Source organism: Schistocerca cancellata, chromosome 8, assembly GCF_023864275.1.
Source record: "Schistocerca cancellata isolate TAMUIC-IGC-003103 chromosome 8, iqSchCanc2.1, whole genome shotgun sequence".
Lineage (NCBI taxonomy): Eukaryota > Metazoa > Arthropoda > Insecta > Orthoptera > Acrididae > Schistocerca > Schistocerca cancellata.
Genome location: NC_064633.1, coordinates 233,724,269 through 233,747,309, shown reverse-complemented (window position 1 = coordinate 233,747,309; position 23,041 = coordinate 233,724,269). Strand labels below are relative to the sequence as shown.

Sequence of the window (23,041 nt, the reverse complement as noted above, 5' to 3'; positions counted from 1 at the left end):
GACACGTATAGTTGCAGACAGGCAAAATTAAGACACTCACATATAGCTTACGGCTACAGCCTTAGTCAGCAAAACACACACACACATACACAAAAGCAAGCAAGCAAGCACTCGTCATGCACACACGTGCTTGCTTGCTTTTGTGTGTGTGTGTGTGTGTGTGTGTGTGTGTGTGTGTGTGTGTGTTTGTGTCTTTTACTGACGAAGACCGTGGGCGAAAGCTATGTGTGAGTGTCTTTTAATTTTGCCTGTCTGCAACTTGCCGTGTTTTCCTTACGGTAAGTAGCAATCTGTCTTTTCCTATATTGTTGACATTATGAAGTAAATATTATATGCTTTTAATACGGAAAATTTTGTTATTTTCTATGTTTTAAAACAAAAATGAGATGGGGTCCCGGTTTGGACACTTTCCTCTCTGCATGGTGAAGACGAAACCTGGTAGGTTATTAGGCCATGTCATGTCATATTCCTCTTCTTACACAATCGACGTTTCGACCTCTATACTGCGACGTTTTTCAGGATTTTCAGGTGCCATGGTTAGCTGGAGATTCATGGTTGTTACTGTAACTTATTTTCTGTCGTTTACGACAGATAACGTGTTCTGCGCAAACGGAAAAATTGTTACTTCGTCCTTCGTTCAATTAACCAAATGCATTGGGACATCTTGAAGATCCCAGCAGAAGGGCCGAAACGTCGATTCTATAAGAAGAAATCAGAGACGAAAATGACGTGGCTTAACAGTCTAGGAGATTTTACCTTAATTACAACGGCCACGAAGATCTTGAGACTTACACAATACACACGGTACCTATAATCAATGAAGACTATGTACGGATTCTGTCTAGTGGAATGGAAATAAATATCTTAGCATGGAAAGCAACACGTCAGACAACAACACGTCAACTCAGAGCAACTTCTTACAGTCATAACAAAAGAGATGTTGACTGTAGGGTCCTCGCTGTCACCTAGTGAGAAGGTACTTGAGACAAGTTCCGACTTCCGAAAGCGTAATTCTTTCGTTCAGCGATATCGACCATTCGTGTCAGAGATCATGTTTTCGAAGAGACTTGCCCACTGACCCGATGCGAAGGTTTATAACTTGTAATGAAGGCGTTGAGGGAGAGGATATTCGAGGTCACCCTAATGGTTTTATTAGGGTGTGGGCAATCCTTGGGTGGGTTCTTCGTGCAGGCTTCCTTTCTCGCGCCGAGGTCACGTCAACCGTCACACCTGCTGTTCAGCTACCGGCGGCTTGAGATCCGGTTCGAAAGGATGCAAAGTTTTGTGATACGTCTCTCATTTCTTAGCTGCTGTTTGCATCTCGGTTGTAAGTTATATGGATGAGGAAGAAAGGAATATGCCTGTATTCTGTGAAGCGATATATTACCCGAGATACTTTCCTCCAGACGTTTCCAGTAAGTCTGCACCATGCAGACAATCACAGTGCGGCAAGTTCTTCCGTTCTCCTAAATAGTTACGCTACACGTTGCACAGGTGATTCTTTTTCTAAGGATATTCGGCCACTTTCTAAACGCTGGAAAAGTTGCGTTGTACGTAAGGGAGAGGAAGTATGTCAAAAAAAGGCATAGCTTTGTGTAGTGTGGTTAAAATGTTTTTTAAAATGCCTGTGAGTCATTCTCATATCACGCAAACAAAAATAGGAAAATGAAAGAGAAAAGTTTGCGTTGCTTCTGCCTAACGTAAGCAAGTATTCCCCAATAGAATCGTTTCTGGCAGCACCAAAGTAAATTAGAAGCTTCTTATGTTGATAATCTTATCTGTTTTATTAACTTATATTTCATACAGAGTCTTTGTTTTCGCGTGAAACGTTACGTATTCATATGTACGGACACTCGTGGACTTTTATTTTTTTTTAATTTTTTTTTGGCGGGGGGGGGGGGGGGGGGCAAGGAGGCGGCGTGGGTTATCGTGGCATAAAGGGGATATCGACATAACTTTCTCTTGACAATAAATAAATCTATAATCATACAATGTAGCGATTGTACCGGTCGTTACTTTCACTGATTAATAAGTAACTGATCGTTTAGTTTGATCGCTATGCTCAATCGTAATACAGTCACAGTGGGAAAAACAAAACAAAGCTTACAATAGGTTATGTTTGTTATTACTCAGTCTCCAAACCACGGAAAAGCTGTGCGACCATTAGAGAACCTTGATATTTAAATTAAGTCTGCTTATAAGAGATTGTTCTAATCGAAGGGGACAGTTAAAAATAAGTTGAAGAGGACAAAATTCTTTAATTCTTAATTTAATTTACACAAAATTACTCTAATACTGTGGGGAGGTGCCAAATTATAGGGAAGACTGCAGAAGGAAATGTAACACGGTAACCTCATCTGGACAGCTGACGAATGCAAAGTGAGTGGGACAAAATCACATATTAGAAGTAAATTCGGCAACTTCAGTTGCGTACCACAACAAGTGAGCTGCATGCTGCTCAGAATATGGATCATGGTACCGCAGACTGCAGCAGTTTCATTCTCCCAAAACCAGCAAAATGTGCAAAAATCTCCACCAGATTGCAGCCGGGAGACATGTAGCTATGAATCTTTATTCTCCGTTCTCAACTATCTACTTTCCTAAGAACTTTACATAGAGGGGACAACATAATGCTGCTGCCAATACGATGGAGGAGAATATCAGTTATTTGAGAAAAAGAAAAAAACAAGGAAAACACCAGAAACTTCATACTCTTGGTGTACAATATGCACGTTAACAAACATGTGGTTGGTACAAGCCTGGAACAGTGTGTTTTCAATTGGTTGGCTTCGTTACGCCAAGCACAGTGGTGAGAAGAATGGGGGGGGGGGGAGGCAACACATTCGATTGAATACACCTAAATATTTGGATTGAAAGCAATCGATTATCTTACACTAGGCGGGCAGAGCTACGGCTTCTTGTCCTTTGCTGTTAATGCTAAAAATCATAAATGTCATGTTCAGTTATTCTCTGCGACAGCGGTGGTGGCACAGTATATTCTGTCCTCAGTGAATGGTGGCGCCAGCTCTATCCACAAAGGTAGGGAGGAAGCTACTGCTGCACTTCCGCGAAAAATGGCCATCTTCATGCGGAAGCTCGCCTTTTCTAAAGAGATTCACTTACGGCCTTCTGCTGACAGATAGGAACGGGGGAGCACACTGGAAGTGCACCATCCCAGGAAGAAAAATGTAAAGCTTTCCCTGTTACCAATTATATCCAGTAATCACTATAAAATAGCCACCAAACAGTTTCAGAAAAATTAAACAATATTGCTCTGCAATATGTCATAGCAATGCCACAACCCTTTCCTCACTACCGAAGATCTGTCGTAAAGTGATGTCAAGTTTCATTACTGCTGAAACAAGTTCGGTGATCATTTGTATTTATAAATCTTCCTATCTTTTTCGAGAATTTATCGCTGTATATTTGAGAATACATTTCTATTCCGTACAGCCTATTATGTGTCCATTCTTTAGCCTGATTCTGCATGCGTCTGCTCGCAGTAGCATTCCATGAAGCTGAGGAATGTTTCAACAAAAAGAAAATTTACTTAGTTCAAGAACACAAGACAACATCAATCAAAAGCTTTTTTCGACCGTAACAATACTTCATAGAATGCAAATTCTATACTTTTGCAGATGATTCAAGTAAAGGGATAGAAAAATACCAGTCTAGTTAATGACGGGACAGCTAATGAAATACTTGAAAAAAAAATTAAGAAAAAATGAAAGAAGTAGAAAATGTTTCATTTCTGGGCCAACAAATACACTGAAACTTCAATTGGAGAACCCGTTACCTGGATTTAATGAAGTGCCTTGGTTCAGCTATGTTACGCATGATTACTGTTATAGACGATGTAGAAATTCAGATAAACCTATTTTATTCTGCCTATTTCCATACGCTAATCAGTTATGGAAATATTTTTTGGGAAAATTCCAGTTACAGAGAATGTATCTTCAGAATATAGAACCGTGTTGTAGCAGTTATACCTGACGTTAATCATAGAACATCCCGCAGAAACCTATTCAAAAAAATGGAATATTTCGACAAATATTTCATAATACATAGATCTGTAAGTGACCTCTGTCATTAGCATATATTTCTGTTTACAGAAAATTTTGAAGAGCTTGAATACAACACTAGGACCAAAAACCCTCTGCAGTGACTTCATTTGTACAGAAAAGTGTCCAATACCTGGGTATGCATGCATTCAAGAATCTCCCAGAGCACATTGTCATGTGGGTAATGTGGAAAGGCTCTGAATTAAAGAACTATATGTTACGCAATATAATTAGAATTAGCACTGTGACACAGTAATGCAAAGTCGTTTCACTACATGACATTTAAATTAAATTAAATGTTCGACGTTGACTTCTTTCCACGTCTCAGAGACCAGTCTCTGTGGGATCCATGGAATACGACTAATGTAATGTTACTTCATTTCTCGTACCCGGTAAGGAAAAGTGAACTAGGAATGCGTCCTTAATTGTTTGCTCTTCATCATGTTCTACTCTAACATTAATTGCATCTCAGATATGCCTTAGATGCTCTCATAGAAAACTCAGACAGAAAAAAAAACACACACACACACACACACACACACTATACTATTTAGCCAGTCTGAGCACCCGTGCCTTATGCTCAACGCTATTCATTACAGTCTGCAACCGCTTCCCGCCCAGATATTCCGTTTTACGAGATAATTTGCGCAATTAGATGAGATATGAATGGAACCGCCCCGACTCTTGCGCCGTTTCTCCGAACTCGGCTTGAATGATTTACGGTTGCGCGAGTTACATTAACCCAGACTCACCTCGGCTTTAAATTTATCCGGCAACCTCGGCGTCGCGCGGGAAAGTAGAATTTAATTGCCGTATAAAAGAAAGACCCGAGGGCCAATTTGTTATTCTGTACTGCGGCACAGAGATTGGGAAACTTTGGTAACCACAGCAGTTGGAGCGCTTGCTACCCCGGTTAATAGTCGTCATCGCGTTCGAGAGAAATGACGACGGGGCCGGAGAGGATGGTTTACGATGTCGGAAAATCGCCTCCTACGACCGATGTAGAATTACCTCGCAGTAAATTGCTGGTTCGGGCTTTATGACCCATGAAATTTTGAACGAGTTACGTGGAACCCCGCCGCGGAAAAATCAACCGTTGTCGTATCCAGCTGTGATGTATGATATGTTGCTTCACAAACGTTACGTGCAGAAGTACTGAGACGCGTTACTATAAGTTTATATGGTTCACAACAAATGAAGTCAGCTGTCAGATCTGTGGCAGCAATACCACAAATTGTTCGGCATTACGTACCTTTGTAGGGTTGGGTCGTAGTTTACAGCAGAGAAGGAAACAGCTATTTTCATTGACAGATGTAACATAGTTCAAAAATTTATGCTACTCGCATCCAGATTCAAATACGACTGTCGCTGTACAAAGTATTTTGACGTCAATTCCATAAAGTGAGACAGAATCCTGCAGGGGTATTTACTTGCTACTCATTATAGGTACGTGTCAGTGTCCTGCAGGTTAACGGAAGCTTTCTAATAGTTTTCACATATCTTAAAATTCTAGACAGCTCATGTAGGTTGCGCTGTCTCAAAGATTCATTGTTATCCATCTATCCTGCGCCTTCATATAGGCAACGCAATGAACAGATACGTAAAATGGGCTGCTGTTGCACCCTGCTGGACAGTTCGCGAGAATGAACTTCACGCACGTGTCGACGTTCGCTGTGTCATAAACGTCGGCCCTGCTCAGCACCTGTGAGGTAAGTTAAAGGTTAGAGAGATGTGCTATCCACTGACGTGTTTCTGTTTTCAGCAAGTGTGATAATTCTGGCGCAGTCATCTTCTGAAACACCAGGGGTCCTTATAACTATCCCCCTATGTCTCACCATTCCCGACTAAACGAATGGAAATATTTTTTTCATGGTTCAAATGGCTCTGAGGACTATGGGACTTAACATCTGTGGTCATCAGTCCCCTAGAACTTAGAACTACTTAAATCTAACTAACCTAAGGACATCACACACATCCATGCCCGAGGCAGGATTCGAAACTGCGACCGTAGCGGTCACGCGGTTCCAGACTGAAGCGCCTAGAAGCGCACGGCCACACCGGCCGGCTGTTTTTGATATTGTTACTTCTAACTGCGATATTAATTAAAATAACTGTACATTAATGTCTGTGATTCAGAAAGAAAATTGATACTGAAAAAAAAATCTGTTCATGCAGGTTTGCGTGCCCATATTACAAGCAGTTAATGAATATGACTTACAATGAAATGCACTTTTCTTACTTATGAGGTACAGTTAGAATGAGCCTGTAATGAAGAAGCTCTTTATGTGTACGTACTCTCCCATAACGCTGAACACTCTTTATAGCAGTCTCGTGCAGTGATTTATGTGGGTTTAACGTTTCTTTCGCAGGAGCTGCGCCGAGTCCGAAGCCGACCACTAAGACGACAGTGATCGAGACTCGACCGCCGACCACCAGCAGCGCGGCGCCGCCAGCGGCCATCAAGCCCAGCAAGACTGTCTCCAGCGACCCCACGTCGGATAAGAAGGCGCGTCCCGCCTCCAACGTGGAGGTGCGCGTCGGCGCTCCGGCCACAGTCGTCTTCTCCAGCGTGGTCGAAGTGCGCAAGCCGGCCGCCTCCAGCAAGGTGCAGGTGCTGACCGGGCCCGCCTCCAGCGAGGTCCACGTCCAGAACAGGCCGCCCTCCAGCGTCGTCCACATCGTCAAGGTTCGTCTGCCCTGCATGTTCACATTCTCAGATGGCACAGCGGCAGGCAAACGATTAGCCTCTGGTTAACTAGAAGCATAAAATCACTATCAGTCCAATTCTATCAAAAGGCAACGGCCTTGCACCAGTGGATACACCGGTTCCGGTCAAATCACCGAAGTTAAGCGCTGTCGAGCGTGGCCAGCACTTGGATGGGTGACCTTCCGGGCCGGCATGCGCGGTTGCCATTTTTCTGGGTGCACTCAGCCTCGTGACGCCAACTGAGGATCTACTCGACCGAATAGTAGTGGCTCCGGTCAAAGAAAACCATCATAACGACCGGGAGAGCGGTGTGCTGACCACACGCCCCTCCTATACGCATTCTGTGCTGAGGATGATACGGCGGTCGGATAGTCCTGGTGTGCCACGTGTGGCCTGATGACGGTCTGCTACTGTTCTATTAACGGATTGATTCCTTTTGTAACGTAACTGTACTTGAGAAGTTATATACAGCACGTTTCAAAATTATTACTATTACTATTATTATTATTATTATTATTTGCGTTTTCGCATCAGGTAAACTAGCTGCTTCCTGCAGCTCTGCTCGCACATCAGCAGTTTTGCTGTGATGAGTGATGATCAGTAAGTTAGCTACTGTACGTGCAGTGACATCAGCTACCCTCACATGTCTGCTGGTTGGGGTAAACGCAGCTTGTTATGTGTGCCTCACTGGCGCAGCGCACGATCCGTCGGCATGTTAAGAAGCGCAGAACTTTTCATCGTGCTATTCAAGTAGTTGTACAGTATGCAACAAATAGTGTGGAAGTATGGATCAAACACTCTGAAGTAAAAACATGGTATTCATTACTTTGAATCATTTTACGCAGCACATACCAAACAGTAAAATTATTTTCATAAATATGGTAAAGAGTAAAATCGGTAAATAGCTTTTTCGAAGAATAAGTATTTTTCCGTAGCTCACGTAATATTCTTCAAATCAATTAGTAACCTGTACTATACAGTTTTAAAGCAGCTCATGTTCTTCCTCAGGGTTCAAGTTACCTCCATACCAAATTTCATTGGAATCGGTTTAGCGGATTAGTCGTGAAAACTTACTTACAGAGTTAATTTCGCATTTATAATATTAGGAAACATAAAACTTTCAATTACGATAGCTTTCTTTATGATCCGACTTTGATGGAATAAAGCCTATTACAGACCTTCACGCTATGCTCACTTTATCTATGAATACTTCATTAGAGAGATTAGCATGATCAAACAGACAGACACGAAAGTCTTACAGATTTATTGTTAATATGTATCAATGGAGGTAAAAACTTGTGGTGAATTTGAATCGCTCGTACAGAGCGATGTAGAGTGAGACGATCACTTAAAGCTAATCGCAGGAAAGACATTTGCCACACTCAGATTCATTACAAGAATCCTTAGGAAGCGTGGTCCACCCGTAAAGGAGGGAGGTAACTTTCACAGCTCTCTTTCGAATAACAACTGAATACTGCTTGTCAGTCTGGGGTCCATACCATATAGGGATGATATAAAATATACAGAAGATCCAAAGAAGAGTAGCGTGCTTCTTCTCACTTCCATTTAGTGATCGCGAAAGCTTCTTGTAGATACTCAGCCTCCTTCAGTGGCAGACGCTGGAACAGAGGTTTCCTGCATCCCCTTGTAATTTATTGTTGAAATTCCGAGATCGTACGTTCATAGAAGAGCCAATTAATACATTCCATCTTTTTACGCCCGTCTCGAGAAAACGTAAAATTTGGTCTGAGCTCACACGGTGCGTTACCAACAGTCGTTCCTCCCCCGAACCATTCACGATTGGAAAAGGGAATGGTGAAGTGAGAGTGACACACCATATTTCCTCTGCCACTCACCGTAAGGCAGCTTGCAGAGTACGGATTTCCATTCGGATGTACACGTAACATCCACATCAAAACTGCAAACTGCCGTTTCGTGTGGTAGGGAGGGGTCCGTCTGATGAAACTAACTCGCTTGTTAATTAACCAGCTTCCGTCCAATCCAGTTGGCGTTTTGTATTCTCTCTTCAATTGTTACATTTTAATTATACCTAAACCTCTAAAATGTTTATGGCATCATCGCTGTATGAGGTGGAATGCCATGTTCTCGACGAAAATCTTGCAGCGCAGCTGTAATTTAATTCACCTGCTGCAATCAAGAACTAAAAACGCCTTTTTTATGTGTTATCGCCACATCTAGTGGACGCCATCAGGCAGAACCCTACCTGCACATAAGGCATCAACTTACAACTGATGCGACAGTAAACTTTCTCCCTCTAAGTTTATTATTTTCATTTACGGAGAAGAAGCAGTCTTGTGAAGCAGGGTGAACCTGTTTTAACCCTTTGTTTGGCAATGTAGCTGTGAAACAACTTCAAAATGCTCACTGATTTCTGTGACATGTTTCAAGTTTCGTCCTTTGACGGGTAATGGCGTTTGCAAGCAGCATTTAAGATCTCATATACTGCGATATTCTGTAGTCTCTGGTGAAAAGTTTCTGAATAGTGTGTACGGTTATGTGAGCATCAGTTAGCAATAAAGCAGTTTGATACATTTTTGTGGCCGCCGTTCTTTAGTGTGCAACGAAAATTGCTTATAAATGGGAAGACGAAGTCTTGAAGGTGCGTTGTTATGGAGATGTGTTAGCGAATTCTTGCCTAGAACATTGCAAACGGGCTATTGTTTTCTGGGAAGACAAAGCGTGGTTTTGAGTAGTCGGCGGACAGAAAGACCAAGAGAAGAAATAAACATTTCAACCTGAGCCTAATTTAAGTTACTTAACACTTCTTCGCAATAATACTGTGTATGACAAAGGTTTAAACACTTCGTATATTATTTTTCAGGTTAAGTTATATAGGGATTTGAATCAGTCCGGTAATAGAATCATTTCAATAATTTCACATCTAATGACATTGTTGTCAGGGTGGTGTTAAACTCTGACCGCCTTTATCTCCTTTTCCAAACCCATCAATCTTCATGCAAGGTTCAACGTTATCCAGATGTAGTTCTAGTCTCCTGTTCCCAAGACGTTGTAGACTATTTATCCTGCGACATAGCTGAGAGGTTGCGCTGCCAGATGGCACACTTCCTTTAATGGCGCACCCACACCCTTGACTCGATAGAATAACTCATACGTGAAGTTCGGCAGTCCTCCTCTGGTGACCTTGACGCTCTTAAATGTCAAGCCGCAAACTCCAGCCTGGTGACCCGACTGACCATCTGCTCAACCACATGCCATCCGCTAGAGATGCTTCCGTCGATAGAGGTTTTGTTTCATCTCGTAAAATGCAAAGTACACGCCAATTTGTTCCGCCATCCTGAGGTCCGCTTACCACCTGGTGCCCTGTTAGGTGTGCAGGTGTAACACATAGATCAATAGCGTCTGGACGGAGGTGTCACGAATCCTGCTTGCATTCATCATTCTCTCTTTTACCCTTTCTCTTCTACTAGAACAAATTTTTTTGTTGTAACAATTATTCACTCCGAGGAAAAATAATGTGCGAGAAAGCATCTCTGAGTTTCTAAAATATAATGCCACTGTGGTTGCCAATTTCGTTGTGAATGGTTGAATTGTGAGCTGCGATAATATTCTGTGGTTAGTCCTAAATTGTAAAACGTTACTTAAATTTGGTTATCCTGTCAAAAGAACAAGACTAGCACTCCATTTTTATAGCAGACGTTGCTTTATTACAAAGTCTTCTAAAACCTCTAAATGACAGAGACACTTGGTGACAGGATTTGGACCTCGGCGGTAATGGGTATTTTTCATGCACTAAATGTGCCAGCGTAACATGCCGATTAGTAAGTGAACAGAGTGGTTACGTGGTGAAGACATTGGTGGAACAAACTCCAAATTCCCTTCCAGTAATCCTGTATCAGATTCAGCTTGGTCTACCCAGTTGACATTAGACTAATTCCTGTATGGTTTCTTAAGAAACCGTACTTGATTCCTGTTCCTTTAACTGTGTTAGAATTCTCCTGTTCTTTTTCTTTTGTCTAGGTAAGTGCCATTTTTGTGCACGTTTGGCATTTTCTTACACTATATCCATGCGATAATGAACTCAAGATTATGACACTTGAAAACAACTCACAATACATAATAGCAAAAGATGGCATTGTACATGGCTTAGAACAAATTTATTTATCTTCTTCTCTGCTACAGAACACAAAATACAGAATTTGTCCATTTTCACCTTACACCCCAGCATGGTAAGAGAAATTCGGATTCCATAACAGTTAATAACAATAGCGTCGTGTAGTACTTTCGAACACAATAACAACAGTAATTTTTCTCGCTGTTTGCAGGTCGATATAACTTTCATATTATTGGGCATTTGTTAGATGTTTCACGATACATGCATACAGATACGCGCCTTTTTTGATCCTTATTGAATTCACAATTCCATTAGTTAAACGTGTCTATTTGTAACATATGTCACGGATGGAAACAAACTAAAGACAAATGGAAAGATCAAAACTTGATCATCAAGATATTCGAAAATTGAAGTATTTTGCACTCACGTATCTGTTTTATAATGTGATTCAGAGTCTCCATGTAGAGAGTGACTTTCAGACCATGTATAAAGGGAGATTCAATTGCAGAATGTGGCTGAGTGGTAGAACAATGAACGCGTCTTAGAGTGAGAGAGAGAGAGAGAGTTGTACCCACTTGTGAAACTCCAGTGAATTGCGAGAAAAGAGAATTGGCGTGAAACTTGAAGCTCATAAAGCATTACTAGTGTACGAAGAATTCGAGGCCTCAGAGAACACATCTTTCGATAGTATGTTTGTTGTCTAGCTCGGCTCCCGCGAGAAAAATTCACATATCCTGCATATATTCACAATGAGTGGTGGCCTAGAAGTCAACTCACGTACCTAGGGATTAGGCAAACGCCCATATATAGGTCTTCATTTTGTAACCTCAAACTTTACCAATTTCTTTTTGATGGTGTGTCCTTTCTTTCCTCCTCCGTACTGTAGAGATCTTACTCACACTACTTTTCCAGCTACTAGTTTGCGAATTTGTGATCTGTATTGCCCAACACTTTCACACAGCATTTTGACGAGACCGGTGCTCGTCCTTCTATTGTGACATTTATTCTTCTATCCATGTGCTGTGTTTTTATCGAATGTTTTTCAACTGACGTATATCAGAATCTATTTTGTATTTGTCTTAAAACAGCTCACTTAGTTTTGTACCTAGATAGACCCTTTAGTTTCTTATCTCATGATATAGTCGAAGTCCCTTTCCTCTACTGCTCAATCTGCACCAAGAAAAACCAATGACGGGAAAAGGCTCAGGAGTGGTATTAAAATTCAAGGTGAAAGGATGTTGATCCTCAGTGTGAGGCAGATTTACGAGACTTCTTGAAGGAGTGAACAGTCTAATGAGGAAAGAATATGGATTGAGACTAAACCGAAGGAAGACCAAAGTAATGAGAAGGAGCAGAAATGAGACTATCGATAATTCTAACGCCGAAATTGGAGGCCAGGTGGTAGACAAACTTAAGGAATTCTTCTACCTTGGAGGCAAAGTACGCATGAAGGATGAAGCAAGAGGATATAAGAAGTGGAGTGACATCGGAAAGAACATTGCTCACAAAAGAAGTTCCCTACTACAAATATAACTCATATTAACTACAGAAGTAAATGTCCGAAAATATATGTTGAAGTACGGTGACGTGTGTAAGTGAATCGTGGATTGTTTGAAAACCGATAAAGTAGATAAATGAAGTGTACAAGTTGTGGGGGGTGGGAGGAGGGGGGTGCTATAGAAGGTTACTGGAAATTAGGTCGACTTTTATAACGAGTGACGAGGTTCTTCGCAGAATCGGCAAGTAAAAGTGTTTGAAGCGTATAATAGCAGAATTGTAGAATTATTTTCGTTTTCCGAAAGCAGATCTTACCCAACGTATTTTCCTTTAAGACATGATTGTGACACACAGTAAGACTTTTATTCATCTTTTTCTTGATCGTATTTGGTAAATTCATGATAGTTGATCTGTTTCCACTGTAGTAAATCGTCATCATAATCATCTAGAGGCCATCGTTGTCCTTCAAGCTGACTGGATTTAAATAACCACTATGAGCGATAGACGTCGAGTTCTGTTACTTTCGGTAAATGATACTGGTTGTGATGATGAATTATTAAAGCCGAAGCAGATTAACTGTCGTGAATCCATCAGACGCGACCCAGAAATCGGTGAATAAAAGTGTTAGTTTGAAATACAGTACCCGACAAAAAAAGTGAAGCACCCAGAAGGGGAGGCGGAAACGAACTGAAATATAATGTATTGGGGAGATATGCGTTGTATTTCTGTAATTACAAAACAGAGTCACTTAATTGTGGTAACTGGTCCTAGATATCCCGGATACTGGTACTAGGTTGGACTTGATGCCTGAACTAGTCTCGCACTTGTCCTGTCGGGGGAAAATGGGGATGTAGTTGGCTACGGGAGTATCTCACCATGTGTGGACGAACGGCCGCGTGAGACGTAACAAATGGTTCTGACAAGGGAACCTCCCCATCGCACCCCCCTCAGATTTAGTTATAATTTGGCACAGTGGATAGGCCTTGAAAAACTGAACACAGATCAATCGAGAAAACAGGAAGAAGTTGTGTGGAACTATGGAAAAAATAAGCAAAATATACAAACTGAGTAGTCCATGCGCAAGATAGCAACAGAAAGGAACACTTGGTCTCAGTAGCGCCGTGGTCCCGTGGTTAGCGTGAGCAGCTCCGGAACGAAAGGTCCTTGGTTGAAGTCTTCCCTCGAGTGAGAATTTTTACTTTCTTTATTTTCGCAAAGTTACGATCTGTCCGTTCGTTCATTGACGTCTCTGTTCACTGTAATAAGTTTAGTGTCCGTGTTTTGCGACCGCACCGCAAAACCGTGCGATTAGTAGACGAAAGGATGTGTCTCTCCAATGGGAACCGAAAACATTTGATCTCAAGGTCATAGGTCAACCGATTCCTCCACAGGAAAACACCTCTGGTATATTCTATACGACACTGGTGATGGCATGTGCATCACATGACAGGAATATGTTGTCGATCCACCTAACTTGTACACTTGCCGAATGGGTGAAAAGATTCTTCTACCTTGTCCGATTTAAGTTTTCTTGTGGATGTCATAATCACTCCCAAAAACGTGATGAAAACCTAAGAGTTTGTCACATAAACTGCAACAAATAAATGCAACAGTTTCACAGTCGCACAGTTTTCCCTGTGCTCTGTCAAAACATATGTTTTTAACGTTTTAAAATTTTTCCGTGTGTAGACTGTCAAATCCTGCATATGTCCAAGCAAATCTGAACATGTCCTGGAATTTTGGAGAGCGAAGTTGATTATGTGTGAGTACCTGAACTTTAATAATTGTCTCAAAATTAAAAATAAAAATTTTCACTCGAGGGAAGACTTGAACCAAAGACCTTTCGTTCCGCATCTGCTCACGCTAACCACGGGACCACGGCGCTACTGAACCCAGAACATTCTTGATGTTGCATATCTTTCGCATGGACTACTCAGTTTGTATATATTGTTTATTTTTTTCATAGTTCCACACAACTTCTTCCTGTTTTCTCGATTGATCTGTGTTCAGTTTTTCAAGGCCTATCCACTGTGCCAACATATAACTAAATCTGAGGGGGGTGCAATGGGGAGGTTCCGTTGTGAGCACTATGGGACTTAACTTCTGAGGTCATGAGTCCCCTAGAACTTAGAACTACTTAAACCTACCTAACCTAAGCACATCACACACATCCATGCCCTAGGCAGGATTCGAACCTGCGACCGTAGCGGTCGCGTGGTTCCAGACTGTAACGCCTAGAACCGCTCGGTCTCTGCGGCCGGCTGAGACGTAACACATGGACGTCGGATGTCTGCAACATACTGTTCTGCCATCATAGTTCCCTGAATCCTACCACTCCTGACCTGAAGTCAGGCCCGAAGAACCCCATATCATAACCCCAAAGAACACTTCTGTAAATCTCCACAACACTGGCAGAGTGGGACGCAGCACCTCTTTCCAGTTTACCGTCATACTCGCCGACATTGTTCATCCGGAGTCGGGCAGAACCACGGTTCATCGCTCAACACATCGACAGTCCATGCTTCCCGGTCAGACACCACCCAAAATGAAGCCGTTTGTGTTGTGGTGTTAATGGCAGCCTCCACATGGGACGATAATTCCATATAGAGGATGCTAGTCTCTAACAAATGTCTGGGAAGACACAGAATGTTCCTCGATTGCAGGCACCGATGTGTAGAGGTTGCGGTATACTTGATGCATAATATAGCGATCTTCCCTTGTAGTAGTCGAGCGGAACCTTGGCGGCTAGTATTCCTGCCCACACATTCCCATGCAGCCCAACACTGGACCGCTGTCACAACTGAATGCACAACAAAGCTGGATGTTGGAAAATTTGATGAGCCAGTCCTATGAGACCCACAATGAGGCTTCCAAACTCTGTTAAGTGCTGATAATGCTGCCTCACACGATTACCTGACCTCTCCATGTCCTTCACAGCGATCACCCAACATCTGACGCTCTTCACGCCTTTCACCCTACCAGGCCTGATAAAGGCTCTATATACAACACGAAAGGACTCTGGTGGCTATCATATCTCCTAACAGACAATTGCGACTCTAATTGTTAACACCGATAGTGTGTACGAGTACGAAGTTATACTGTCAAACCAGTTTCTAAATGCGACATTTCGTTGACTACAGGAAGCTCTCGGAATGAGCGAGCACGTGTGCTTGTGTGTGTGTGGCAGGCGCCGGTGAGCAAGGTGGAGGTCCGCGGTCCCGCACCGAGCGCCAGCCCTGTGCCGAGGCCCAAATCGGCGCCCTCGAGCGTGGTCGAAGTGCGCGGCGGCGCCTCCAGCGTCGTCTTCTCGCCCGCGTCGCGGCCACCCCCGCAGCTGCTGTCCTCCGTGGTCGAGGTGTTCTCCAGCTCCTCCAGCGACGACGAGCCGGCGCTCCTGCTCGGCGACAACGCCCTAGAGCCCGAGTACGACTTCCTCTCCAGGCAGCCCTCGGAGGTCGTCGACGAGACCTATAAGGTAAGAGCGTGAAGGGTCGTCATTTACGACAAAGGAAAGTGCCAGGGCGTACTGGAAAGTAAACCCCCGAATTTTTAAGAGAAAACTCTTAAATAATCGTAAATGAAATATAAAATATTAATATTCTGCATCTTTTTTCATCTTGCCTGCATATCTGCAGCCCTCTGCAGTACTGTTGAGGTACTCAAGGTACTATCTGCCACACACCGTAAGGTGGTTTGCGGAGTAAGGATGTAGATGTAGATGTAGAGGGCTCCGAATTGTAGCGTGTAACGTTGCGGTGTGTAACGTAACTACACTGCCTCAGTTAATGTGGCAGCTTGTCAAAAGCCTGAATAACAACCGTTTGCAGCACGGATAGCAACGAGACGTGGAGGAATGGAGTCATCGAGGTTCTGGAACGCATCGACAGGGCTGTGGACGCATGCTGACTCCATAGCTACACTAGAGTCCTCGGTTGGGGATATGTGCCGCAGCAACCCGCCCGAGGTGGTCGATTCGGTTTACATCCAGGGAGTTTCGTGACCACACCTCATAGATGCAAGTACCCAGACCATAACGCTCCCTCCTCCGGCCTGGACTCTTCCGATGATTGTTGCAGGTGACTGCTTCTCGATTGTTTGTCTCTCGAGTTTTGAAGCCGTACACGCCAATGGCCATCTGTGGAATGGAGCATATAACTTGATTCATCTCAAAAGAGCACCTTCGCCCCTTATTGGACATACAGTTGCGGTACTGCCGTGCAAATTACAGTCTTTGTGGCTGATGAACAGCAGTCAGCAAGGGTGCATGTACCAGGCACCTGTTGCGAAGGCCCACGTGAAGCAACGTTCGCTGAACGGTCGTTCAGGAGACACTATCGTAGGCCATTTGTTTGCTCAAAAGTTGCACGTCTATTCGCCCGTACAAATCTCCGCAGCCGTTGTTCATCCCTGTCATCCATAGCCCATGGTGAACCACAGTGGCCACGGCGCCGGTTTAAATAGCGTCATATTTCTATGCACGATATACATTAACCACGGCGAGACGCAAACAATTTACGACCTTAGGCGTTTCGTAGCCGGCCGGAGTGGCCGAACAGTTCTAGGCTCTTCAGTCTGGAACCGTGCGACCGCTACGGTCGCAGGTTCGAAACCTGCCTTGGGCATGGATGTGTGTGATGTCCTTAGGTTAATTAGGTTTAAGTAGTTCTAAGATCTCGGGGACTGATGACCTCAGCTGTTAAGTTCCGTAGTGTTTAGAGCCATTTTAACCGTTTAGTAAATGCTCCCACCCTTGGCCCGAAAGCGAATGATCATCCCTGTTTTGACATATGAATCGCTCCGTTGCCGCATTACGACAAAGACTGCTATGTTACCCGCACTCCCCAGATAAGCTTTGTGTTCCCTCCTCTGCTAGTGCTGCCACCTGCCGTCTGTGTGTAGCTAGTGCACGTTGACGCGAACATAGACGGTGGTCACATTAGTATGACTGGGGTGTGTGAGATACAATATGCCGTCATCGCTTTTCGAATTAGAGGAGGGTCCAGACACGGGACGCGCTATCCATCAGCATGACAGTGCCAGACCACACACGAGGGCTGCGACATCTGCAACAATCTTGACGCCTTGGCTTGACTGTCGCAGATCATCCTGCATACAGTGCCGACCTGGTCCCATCAGATTTTCATCTGTTTCCTTCTAAGTCTTCACTTGGACAGTGATGAAGCGGTGAAAGCAGAGATGAAGTTGTGGCTCCATCAAATGGTTCAAATGGTTCTGAGCACTATGGGACTTACATCTGAGGTCATCAGTCCCCTAGAACTTAGAACTACTTAAACCTAACTAACCTAAGGACATCACACATATCCATGTCCGAGGCAGGATTCGAACCTGCGACCGTAGCGGTCGCGCGAATCCAGACTGAAGCGTCTAGTACCGCTCGGCCACAGCAGCTGGCGTGGCTCCGTCAATAAAGTCAAAATTTGTACAGTGATGATGCCACCGTATTAGTCTCTCGTTGGAAGAAATATGTTTGTCGCCAGGGTGACTATTTTGAGGAGTAAATATTTAGACAGGAAGCATTAAAATGTAGAATATTAATAACGTTAGTTTTATTTAAAAAACTGTAAGAGGTTTCACATAAAAAATTTTGAGGCACTACTTTTCAGTACGCCCTCAAAGTAGGAAAATACCATTATACGATTACAGAACATTCACTGGAAGCAGTCACATCAATTAAATATCTAGAAGTGCACGTACAGGGCGACTTACTGCAGAACAATCATATAAAACTAATCGCAAGTAACGCATAATCCAAACAGAGATTCACTGGAAAAATTCTCATAAAATGTGGTCCACCCACAAAGGAGGTCGCTTACAAAACCCTCGTTCGAAGGATATTTGACTGTTGCTCGTCAATACGAAATCCATACCAGACGGAATTCACAAAGGAAGTAGAGAAGATCCAAACAGGAGCAGCGCATTTCGTAAGAGGTGCATACGGTGAGCGCGAAGTCTCTACCGATTCCAGTGGCAGACGATGCAAAAATGTCTTTTGCATCACGGTGTGGGTTGCTGTTAAAGTGCAGAGAGGGCAAGCTCATACGAATTCAACGACTGTCTTGCTTCCTCCAGCGTGTATCTCGCGAAAAGTCTTGTAACGTAAAATTCAAGATGAGACGCAGGCGTAACAGCAATCATTCTTCCCCATGAACCATTCGCGGTTGGAATAGAAAAAGAGGGAAGTAACAGTTGTATACCAAGCGCCGTCCAGCACAAACACTAAGGTGGATCGCGGTGTATAGATATAGGTTATTAAAACTTTGCTGAACCACTCAGGATTCGTGTTAAGGTGATAATTCACAGCACACTTCTCGAAGCATGCTCTGATCTTCATGTAACATCTTTGAAAACGATTAATACGTTTGTGACGGAAAACACAGTAAAACTGCGTGACTAAACAGCTTCCATCTTATTTTACATTCAGGCATCTTCATATTCTGCTACACTTGTTTCCTCGTTCACGTAGTATTCTTGCAGTGGTTGACACTATCACCACGTATAGCGTGTTTTTTTCTGAGACAAGTTGATTCGCGTCGTAGCGCAGCTGTGGTGCTGTATGAAACGTAGAATAGATAGGTAAGCAACATGCGGCCTCGGAATAACACTAAAAAGCAGAACGAGTTCTTAGCTTTATCATGTCTTAAGGAATATTTTTAGTCTCCACTGGGAGAAGAATATTTGAAATTGCTGCTGAGATGTGGACAGCGTGTACAACAGACCTAATGATACAAAAAGGGTGTGGCAGTGCTTTCCAACAACCATTAATTGGCTGCCTGAAGTCAAATGTGGCCATTGTCTTCAAAATGACCAGTATGAAGTAATTCTCAAAACTGAATCCACCAGCGTAAACATCGAAAAAGTGCACAACATCGTATGAGCCGTAAAAGACTATAAAATATTTGACGTCACATGGGTATCGTAAGAAAATGGTTCATTTCGCACGAAGAATTAAGAGCGAGTAAAATTTACGTAAGGCGAGTATCGGATTTGTTGACAGCTGACCGAAATAAACTACGAATACTAATTACTCAACATTATTTGAAAATTCCTGCGAAACATCTAAAGTGATTTTATTTTCACTCCTCTTGTGGCCAGCTTTTTTTGTGAATTACTCCACAAAGTGTAGAACTATAAATGACGAACACCACCCTAGTTTTCAAGAGGATGAAAAGCATTTGAGAACTGACCTGGATAAAAAAAAACAAAAAAAACACCTTTTTACAGTATATTTCACCTGACCACTCACGCTATTTCACAATGTGTAGTACGAATTATTGGAGAATACATCCTATTTCACATATCTGACACCCTGTTTCATCTATTCCAACACCTTAGAAAACAATAGGGGCTTTAAAATTTTCCAGGCGAAGCAAAAAATGGGTGCTTCACAGACATTCCCAAAATCAGTCTTGAAGGATGAATCTACTCGCTGAACAATAGCAAGCATGGCTGTCCAGAGCAAGACCGAGAAATTATCTTCCGGAGGAGGAGGAGGAGGAGGAGGAGATTAGTGTTTAACGTCCCGTCGACAACGAGGTCATTAGAGACGGAGCACAAGCTCGGGTGAGGGAAGGAGGGGGAAGGAAATCGGCCGTGCCCTTTCAAAGGAACCATCCCGGCATTTGCCTGAAGCGATTTAGGGAAATCACGGAAAACCTAAATCAGGATGGCCGGAGACGGGATTGAACCGTCGTCCTCCCGAATTATCTTCCGTGTCCTCGTAGATAAGAGTTGTGTAATTTTATTGTGAAATGTGATTGCAGGTTTTGAGCAGAAAAATTCATCGTTAGATACCTGCAGTGAATTTATAAACACGTTTCTTTTTAAAATGACATTATATCGTAGAGCTGAAAAGAGTTTTAAATCGTCAAATGAACAAAGAGTTCACAACCATACAAAAGATTCGTACACCAGGGGAGAAGTTGTCTGGTGTGCCAAAACGGAAATCCACAATAAAGTACCAGGTGGCATACGACTCTCAAGCTGAAATGCAGCGAAATAACATTAGTAATGAAATGCAGGAAGTGTAACTAAAAGTGCTCTGAAAGTTGAGTAGGAAGTGTCAGGGAGTTTATAAATAGACCGACATGCGGGAATTAATGTCACATCGCTTGCTGCGCTCCCATTCCCTTTATGTACGCCGCACGCTGCGGAGCTCTGTGTTATTAATTTCGTGAATGCCAGCGAAATTACGCCGCGCGAGCCGCGCCACCGACCTTTGTGACGCGGCGTGGTTTGCACCCGAAACTTGCAGCTGTTGCGCTAGAGCGCGAAGGGGCGTGGCGGCGGCGTTATGGTGATGGGTTTGTGTTAGCTAGGCCGCAAGCCATTGTCTATGCTAATATGTGCATTGTTCGCTACCTTCATAAAAACTGACAACACTCTGCGGAACATGCGCGGCCCCGAGTTGGCGGACTGCGCCGAGAGGCGAGTATTCCCTGCACCGCCAGCCATTTTATAAAAAGGCGAAAAAAAAAGAGTGATGACGAGGGTGGAGGAGTATTCATGCAACTCCACATTCTGGGGCATCCGACCTCGATACCCTACACTTTGCGGACATTTTTTTCGTAAATTAATGCAAGTGACAGGCGGTGTCGTATGATCCATTACAGATTTTTGCTGCTTTTTCAGGCACTATTGTGGTGGATTTTCGATAATCCAGAAGCGTTCCGCCTTTAGTCTAAAAGAATATTTAAGGAGAGTACTGTAATTCTACCGTATTCTTCATTTAACAGAATGTAAACGTTGTAATACTTCTTTTTAAAATGTTCCCCCTTGAAGGACGCTGCAAAAATGCAACCACATACGTAAACATCGCCATAGTACTCAACATGGTAGTGGGCGATCAGTAATGGTGTAGAAAGTGCTTGATGACGTAGACATATCGAAAGAAACAGAGTGATAACCGCTACTAGAAGCACTACCTATCAGAAACTAGTTCATCACGTGATTTTCGCATAAAATTAATAGATGGCCACATTGCTTTCTTTTTGTGTACCTTCGCCGCGCGGTCCAAGGCGTCTTGTTACGGAATGCGTGGCTCCCCGATAGGAGGTTCAAATGGTTCAAATGGGTCTGAGCACTATGGGACTTAACATCTGTGCCCGAGGCAGGATTCGAACCTGCGACCGTAGCGGTCACGCGGTTCCAGACTGAAGCGCCTAGAACCGCACGGCCACACCGGCCGGCCCGATAGGAGGTACGAGTCCTCTGTCGGGCATGGGTGTTGTGTTGTCCTCATCGTAAGTTAGTTGAAGTTAGATTAAGTAGTGTGTAAGTCTATGTATGGATGACCTCAGCAGTTTGATCCCAAAGAAACTTACCACAAATTTCCCAAATTTTCGTGTATCTTCCTCGCACATCATGTAGGTAACGTGTTAATTACAACATCTAAAGTACTGATAGTGAGCGATACACCCTCAGTTTCATAATTTATTATATTAAAGTTATTGTATTTCGTGCAAAACATCAACTCAAAAGTGTCATTCGCGAGCAAACACAGGGATTCCGTACTGACCTTGCTCCATAAATATAAGTAGCAGTCAGACAAAAACGAGACAGACGGAAAAACAGTAAGAAAACAGCTTATTTCAAAAGTAATCACCATAACTGTAAACACATTCATCCCACTGTGAGGTAAGGTTTTCAGTCCCTTTACGGATAAACGTTTGCGACTCGTTACGGAACGAAGATCATACCCAGCAGTGTACAACTCGTCCGAAAGTCTTTCTCCAGGACTCCAATAATACGGAAATCGTATAGGGAGAGATCGGGACTGTATGGAGGATGTATAGGGCTTCCCAATGAAACTTCAATATGTGAACCCTCCTACCTGAAGTGTACCCCTGGGTGCAGTCATGGTTTCATAGACAATCGCAGACACTTTTTCATGAAGGCATTGACCGGCTTGTCTCAGTGTGGGATAAATGTATTAACAGTTATGTCGATTACTTTTGATATAGTAAACAGTTTACTCATTTTTTCCCGCATGTTTCGTTTCCATTTGATTGTCTTCTACATACGAGTGAAAGTGCATGAAAAACCACCTTAACTTCATGATATGGCTGGCTGGTGAGTCAGATCAGCGGTGCTTTACTCAACGGGTTTATTCGATCCCGGACTCGCAGATCTCCCTGGTCGAAAGCCATCTCACAGCACTTCAAGTCTGCTGCAAAATGCAAATTTCATGTAATTTCGGCACACGTCGTTAGACGCCTACTTACGTCACTGTGTCTTCGGCCAAGGATAGTTGCCAGTGCCTGCCCGACGCACGCCTGTTAATAAAATCATTTAGGCTTGGATTTCTGGAGGGGAGGGATTTACGAAACATGACGTCAGAATAGTATGTAGAAAAGGTAGACCCGCACTTTTATGAACACGATCTACGTCATCGTGTAACAATCGAGCGATTAATTGTAGTCCTGACATGTACAGGATGAGCCGGTGAAGCCTGACCTATCACGATACCAGCCGCGGCAACCAAGAAAGCACTGACGACACTTGTATGCGATTTGTCGTTAGCATCCGACGTCATCAGCTGCTCATGTATAATGACGTGGTTTGTCAAGGCTGACTTCTTGCATAGAGTTCTTGACACTGGATCATCTTGCAAAGGTTGTAGCTATTCTGCGTCTTTACAGTGACAAAATGCATTCGGCGCATCTC

The 23,041-nt window shown here is 43.3% G+C and overlaps 1 protein-coding gene across 1 annotated transcript in view; it reads left to right on the top strand.

Moving 5' to 3' along the window:
- Positions 1-23,041, top strand: part of LOC126095484 (mucin-3A) — a 794,250-nt gene that overhangs the window by 614,488 nt on the left and 156,721 nt on the right. Inside the window, exons 8-9 of the mRNA XM_049910274.1 lie at positions 6,431-6,747; positions 15,546-15,833. Of these exons, the coding sequence (XP_049766231.1) occupies positions 6,431-6,747; positions 15,546-15,833 (605 nt within the window). The remainder of the gene's footprint in view (positions 1-6,430; positions 6,748-15,545; positions 15,834-23,041) is intronic.